This window comes from Falco peregrinus, chromosome 5, assembly GCF_023634155.1.
Source record: "Falco peregrinus isolate bFalPer1 chromosome 5, bFalPer1.pri, whole genome shotgun sequence".
Lineage (NCBI taxonomy): Eukaryota > Metazoa > Chordata > Aves > Falconiformes > Falconidae > Falco > Falco peregrinus.
In genome coordinates this window covers 6,724,105-6,731,051 of record NC_073725.1, presented here as the reverse complement: position 1 = coordinate 6,731,051, position 6,947 = coordinate 6,724,105, and the positions used below count along the sequence as shown (strand labels likewise).

The window sequence follows — 6,947 nt, the reverse complement described above, 5'->3', positions numbered from 1 at the left end:
TGGTGTAATTATATGGTCTCAAATATCATTCAATAACCAAGCCTCTCTCACGCCAGCTTTAAAAAATGTCTTAGAAAATACCAGGTTTGGGTTTCTTTCTATTGCCCCAACAGATAGGGTCCCAAATGGCAGCACAATAAGCTTCCAGTTTGTACCTGCACTTGAAACAGCTTTTCTTCCAATTAGCTATCAGATGTTTGAATCAGCTAAATTAAATATGGGCTTTATCATGAAGCATCCAGCTGTGCTGGCCAGGCCAAGGCTGGGAGTTCTGTCCTTGAGATTTTAGCCCTCATACGAGGTTATCTCGTTAATGGACAAAAGTCTTGATATTCCAAACATACAATTTTCATTGGTCGCACTACAGTGAAGACAGAACTTTAAGAAAAAAACACCAACAAAACAACCGAAAACCAGTCCCCTCTCCGTTCTTTCAGTTCACTTCCAAGTCATACCCTGACATAACATCTGAGGTTAAACATCTTGAGGATTTCAAGGCATTTATTCCAGCGTTTCCAATTTAGGATCATTTTCTGCAGGTGCTCTCTATAATCTTTCTTGAGGTCCAGACTGACTAGCCTACAATAGCAGGGAATGATTCACCAGGCATCTACTCAGAGATTTATTTTTAGTTTTGGCAAGAGAAGTAATAAGCAGACATATACTTTGCAAGTTTATTTGAAAAGTTCACTCTGTTTACTAAAATTTTTTTTGCCCCAAACTTGCAAGCCTTAGTAGTATCTGGAATAATATTAAGAAAATTGCACTAAAATTGACTTAGTTGAGGTTGAACCTCATTGCTTGCTTCCATTCATTTTGTTAGTATGTCGCTTCTTGCTGTTAAAAACTAACAGTAACTACTTTCTCAGCTGCCCTATTTCCTACCCTTACTTTCTGATGCATGCTCTTTATAAAAGAGAGGAGGAAAATATCTATATTAAGAACGCTGACACCCTTTTAATAATTCAAGGCACAGAAATGCACTATTGTTACAACTGAGCAAGTACTCTCCAACACAAAAGAAAGGTGAAACTTTCCCCACTTCAAGGGTTAAAAAAAAATAATTCAGACGCTCCGTGAAGTGCTGTCTTTTTCTGTATCAGCTTAATTCATTTACACACGTATAGATCACTTCAAGCTTTACCTGGATGCTCAGACCAGAAACAAGAGGACTGTTTCTGTGCTGCAAGTTGGTTATGGCCAAGGGGGCTTCTCACTCCTCGCTGTGGTACCCAGGTCAGCACTACCCGAAGGATATTGCTGCCTGGCCCTGGCACAGAGGGCGGGGAAAGTGAGACGAGGCAGGCAGCCTGTTTTCTCATGGATCTAGTTTTTCAGTGGCTGCTATCAAATTCATTGAAGCAAGGATTTAACTGAGCAGGAAGATAGAATTACGTCTCCTTCCCACAGCTCAAGGTCAGGATAAAGATGGAGGGTGGCTGCAAGTAATGGTGCGTGCATTTATTGACTTGGTAGTCTGACTGAATTTCCAAGCTGAAAGTAACATACACAAGGAGTAAGACATGACTAATATTTCATCACATATTAACCAGTATCGATATAGAGTCTTAACAGCAGCCACCTGAACAGCATACCAGACTTCTTCTCAAATAAAACCCAAATTGGTAGATACTTTGTGACTAGGTAAAGACCTGAGACATTTCCAAAGAGCAAACAGAGGCTCACCGTAGAAAGGGGCGGCTTGGAGGTACAGAAGAGAAGAAACTGTATTTTGACAACAGTGTAAGTATTAAAAATACAGAAAAGCATCTGCGTGAGATGTATAAAACACTAGTGTGCATACTTGGGCCTCTGGATAGTTCTGAGGCTCTGACCCTCACAGAGCTCATACTAAACCAGATGTGGGAGTAGGAAGCACAGCAGTGCAGCATCTGCCTACTTGTTCTTCCTTTTTAGACGCACACACAGAGAAAAGGTTCTTTGGACCCTAGAATACATAAATACAGGCGGATTTATTTTGCCTGTAATGAATACAAACATGTTGCCTTCCAAAGGTAGTATGACAACTCTGGCAGCAAAGCCACCCCTTTCTGCCTCTTTTCCCCCCTGCCCCGGGGTTAGCTGTAGCTGAAGCACGGTTCTTCTTCATCCGTTCCCAGGTTTTAAACTTTCTTCCTTCTCTCTCGTGCCCCTTTGTCTGAGGCTGCGTTTGCTTCAATGGCTTCTTCTCAACACGAGGCTTTCAGGTGTTCCTTGACTTAAAATGCTCCACATAAGAAAAGCATCTCTGAGCAGAAACTTTTAAAAGCTCCCCCCACAACTCCCCAGCTCTTTGCTTGCTCAGCGTGTAGTCATGAACATGAAAAGGCAGTCCAGTACCTTTGTAGTTTTACTAAATGAAATTAAAAGAGGGTACCTCTGCACATGGGCTGGAAAAAAAGCTTTTACAGAGATAGAGTTGATGCTACGGTCCCTTTGTCCTCGGGTTTCAGAGTCTGAAGGAGTAAGCTGAGTGAAGGACCGGTACATACCTTAGCCAGTGAGTTTATCGCACAGGAGCTTTCAAACTTCATTATATATTACTACACACACTGAACCAAGGGGCACTTGCCCAGCACTTACTGTATTATTTCAGTGATTGTCAGTGAGTGGTTTTATCTATATTTTCACCTGGAACTCAGCTCTCAGCTCTTATTTCCTTTCAGTTCACTTTTTTATTTTTAATTGACCTTAAATCTTTAGTTACAACCAAACAAAATTATAACTGCATAATACTTGAATGCTGGGAAATAAATTTCAGTCCCTGCCACTACGTAATAGCTCATCTCACATTCAGAAAAAGCCTAAAATAATTTTAACAATATAAAGTATATTGCGAATGCATTTAATATAAATAAATCAGTTGTTGCTACATCACCTGCTATCAAGAAATGTGTAATTGCCGACTGCTTTTAGCCGAGTTTGCTCTGTAAGGCACATCATCAATACAAATCTGGCTTCTAGTTTACTTTGTCCAAAAATCCAGGAGCTGTTAAGAGGAGCAGATAGCTGCCCAAGTTAAAGCACATTATGTCACTATCAAAAGAAATCCTGGGAATCTTCAACCTTGCTTCACAAACCTCAGACACCGTAAACAGCGAAGAACATTTCCAGTTGTGCCCAAGCCTATTTCCCCATTAGGAGTACAACCCTGCCCCTGCTCTCACAGGGCTGGTCTCCTCTCCCAAGACATATTTACATTTTATCACCCAGCTTCTTCATCTGAGCTCCATTGTGCCAGCTATCACCCGTTATGCAAAAATCACACCTTCCCTGGGTAAACAGCGTGAACTGCTAGACAACAACCGGCCTCCCTCTGTAACAGCACTATGGGAGACCAGCCTCCGAAACACCTGCTTATCATCACGCAGTAAGAAGAGGGAGAAAACCAGCATGGTCCTGCCTTTTGCATATTTAAATGCGATGGGGCACGGGTGAATGCAAGTGCCTGCCCCTCGCGAGCCCTCTATTTTGACCCCTGCAGGGGAAGGGGGTCGCGTTGACGGCGTACCTGCACACGGCAGGGCAGAGCCGGAGGTCCTTGTCCCTGAAACTAGATAAGAGCACTTCGTTCCCCCTTTCCTTTGATAAGGCAGCTCATGAGACGAGAACGACGAAGCGCCTCCTCAGCGGGAGAGCTGCGAAGGGCTGGGTCCCGGGCCTGGGAAGTCAGCAAGGGCTGGCAAGGGCTGGAGACCCCAGCACCGGCCCTGGGATAGCACCCGTGAGTCCGCTCACCACAGCGCAGGCAGTGGGGTGTTTATTGGTGTTATTTTGTTAAGACAATCACATCGTCCCACCAGCCGGGGGTTCGGTCTTGGCGGCGTTCGTGTAAGACAGCACGCGATCCACTTGTCCGGCGGAGGTGCCGGGCTCCCCGCGGTGTCCCGCTGGGGCCGGGGAGGCCGGGCCCTGCCACACGCCTCCGTGTCGCCCGTGCAGGGGGCCCAGCGCAGCCCCCCCCCAGCAGCGGGGCTGCCGCAGGCTCCGGCCGCCCGTCCCGTCGGGGCTCCGGCCGCCCGTCGCGTCGGGGCTCCTCACGGCGCTGCGGCCCCGGGGACGAAGCCCTCCTGGGCTACTCGCCCCCCTGGGTGGCCTGGCCCGGGGCCCCGCCGCCGTCGAAGACCTCGGGGCTGTCGGCCAGCAGCGACGTGCGCACCTTCCGCCGCTCCTTGAAGCGGCCCGAGTGCGAGATGCGAAGGCTCCGGCGGTTGCCGCCGCCCGCCCCCGGGGCCTCGCCCGAGTGCGGCGGCTGCTCCTCCCGGCCGCCGGGGCTGGCGGGGGCGGCGGGGGCCTCGCCGGCGGCGGCGGGGGGCGGCGGGGCGGCCGCCGCTTCCTTGTGCTTCTTCTTGCCGGTCAGCGACTTCCACCAGGGCCCGGCCGAGCCGCCCTTGACGCCGCGCGGGGCGGCGGTGGCCGCGGTGCTGTCCGCCATCTCGGGCGCCTGCGGGGGAGAAAGGCAGCGAGGGCGCTGGCAGCCGGGCACCCGCCCCCGCCGGGCGCAGCTGAGGGCGGCGGGGCCCGCTCTCCCCGGCAGCGCTCCGGGGGCAGGTCCGCCCTTGGCCGCGGGAGCCGCCGCGCCGCGCCGGGCCGGGCCGGGCCGGGCCGGTCCGGGCGGGTCTGGCGGCGGCGGCCGGCGGGAGGGCTCCGTGCCCCGCCGCCGGCCGAGCCCCGGTGAGGGCCCCGAAGCGCCGCCCCGCGCGGCCGGCACAGGTGACGGTAAATACAGCCCCGGCGCTGAGCCGCGGGACCCGACCCCTGCGCTCGCCGCTCGCCGCCCCCCGCCCCGCAAGCGGGCGCCGAGGCCCCGCACCGGGGGGGCCGCTGCCTCCCGCGGGACGGGGCCGGGACCCCGCGCACCTCCCCGGGCTCCCGCGATGGGGCGCCGCTCCCCCCCCCCGCGCCGGCTGCCGGCGCAACAGGTACGGGCGGCGACACTGACCTGCGCCCGCCCGCTGCGGGAGCGCTCTGCTCGCCTCCCCCGCCGCGCCCCTACGGCCCCGCGGCCGAGGAGGAGGAGGGGAGAGGCCGCCGGGCGGCGGGAGCGGCGGCAGGTGGCGGCCGGCCCCGTGGGCGGAGCGGCGGCCCCGCGTCCCGGGCGGCTCCCGCTCACCTGCCCGGCTCCTGCGGCGCGGGGCGGGCGAGCGGCCGCGGGAGGAGGGGCTGCGCCGGGGCGCGGTGGGTTCCGTGGGCTGGAAGGGACGGGGCTGTCCCCCATCCTGTCTGTGACACAGGAGAGGCGGTGCTGGGGCTTGCCGTTGCCGTGCGGTGGTGGGTATGTGGCCCTACCAGTGGCTTTACCGGCCCTACCAGTGGCTTTACCGGTTTTTTTTTATTCATCCAGAAAGGAGAAAAAAAGATTCGCTTGTACCGCGCTGCGTGTTCAAAACGGTGATCTGTTCTTCGGGCAGCAATGCCGTGCAACGCACGTTTGATCCCTAACGGCGCTCCCATCTGCTGCGCAGTCGGTTCCTCAAGGATGCCATGAGCGTTCGGAGGGGTTTGTGACAGCAGTGGTATTTCAGCCTCATCTTCTTTTACAGGTCAACTTCTGCTAACTTGCAGCTTCCCTGAATAGCCCATAAAGATAAGAGGTACAGCAGCTGGTGAATGCGGGTTACTGAGGGAGAGGAGCCCAGGGTGTGCACCTGTGTTATGCTGTAGATTGCTCTCTTCGAACCCAACAGGTTTTGGACAGGGAGGCGTGCGTGCACACCTGGAAGCACTCTGCACTGTCTGGCATACTTACTAATAGCAGCAGCAAAAAATCTGTCCTATGCAATAGAACATACCTTCCAGTGAGAAAAGATGGCCTTTACGCTCCCTCCTAACAAGTAAGCAACTAACGTTTTCTGAGATGTGTACCACCAGGGCGTCAGGCTCTGTTGGGCCAAGGACCACAACAGGCCATAAGGTCAAGTTTCCTCCAGTGAATATGATCTACAGCTTTGCTACTCATTTGTATCTACAGAGAAAGAGAACACCAGCTCCTCTCATCTTGTGTCCCAGGGAAGTGCCTGGGAAGAAGGAAGTTTATGAAGAAGTAAAGGTAATTACTACTTTTAAAAGTAAAATTACTACTTTGAAAAATAAAAAAAAATATTACTGGTTGACATTTATAGCTTCCATTCTAGTTATAAGCTTATACAAAACATTTGCCACTTGCTTATTTTTTTGATTACCTTAGACCTGACCTCTTAGCTCACTTATTGCCAAATGTACGTCACCTCAGTGCATTTTTTTTCAGTTAAGCCTGTTTCGGAGAATCTCACAATCAAAGAGGTTTGGCCTTTCTGACACTGTACTGGAAGCAGGGTCTGCTGACCCGAGACCAGCAGGTTTGGGAAGCTTTGTAAGAGACGTGCGACTGGGAGGGTGCTGCCTGCATGCATGTGTGGTGGCGCGGGAGGACGGTAAAACCTGCTGTGCGTTTGAAAGTCACGGCTACGAATCAGTCGCAACACACTGTTCCACAAGACTGTCGGTAAAGTTAGCGTTTATATGGAAACAACTCTGACAGTGAAAATGTGTGTTCTGCATGTTTCTTACGCAACAGTCCTTGTTCCTTCGGTATGCGTACATTTACAGCGTTGATATAACAAGGGAAGTAAAGTAACCCATTGACTCTTTCAATGCATGCAAGTTAGATCCTATATTCATTTATTAAGACTGTTGCAGTTAAATTCTGTCCTGTCTTTGCAGGAGGAGAGGATAAAAATCAGTGGGGTTTTGTAGTCCCAGCAAGGGTGAATGTGCAGGATTCTAGCAGATGCCCAGTACGCTGCAAAATAAAACCGCAGGACTTTTTCTCCTACATTGTAACATGCTCCTTTTGTGTAGGGTTGGACCATATTGACATCAGGTCTCTTCATAATTCTGCAGGCTCCCCAAAATTCAGAAACACGCTGGTATTCGGAAGATTTCGATTCCCAAAGAGTAACTTTAAT

The 6,947-nt window shown here is 52.0% G+C and overlaps 1 protein-coding gene across 1 annotated transcript; it reads right to left on the bottom strand.

Annotated features, from left to right (window-relative positions):
- Window positions 1-295: 295 nt before the first annotated feature.
- PRR15 (proline rich 15) lies at window positions 296-5,176 on the bottom strand. Its single transcript, XM_055803359.1, has 2 exons — window positions 4,943-5,176; window positions 296-4,444 (listed from the first exon to the last, which is right to left on the bottom strand). The coding sequence occupies exon 2, from the start codon at window positions 4,433-4,435 to the stop codon at window positions 4,076-4,078; it is 360 nt and encodes a 119-aa protein (XP_055659334.1). The 5' UTR covers window positions 4,436-4,444; window positions 4,943-5,176; the 3' UTR covers window positions 296-4,075.
- Between the last annotated feature and the right edge of the window lie 1,771 nt (window positions 5,177-6,947).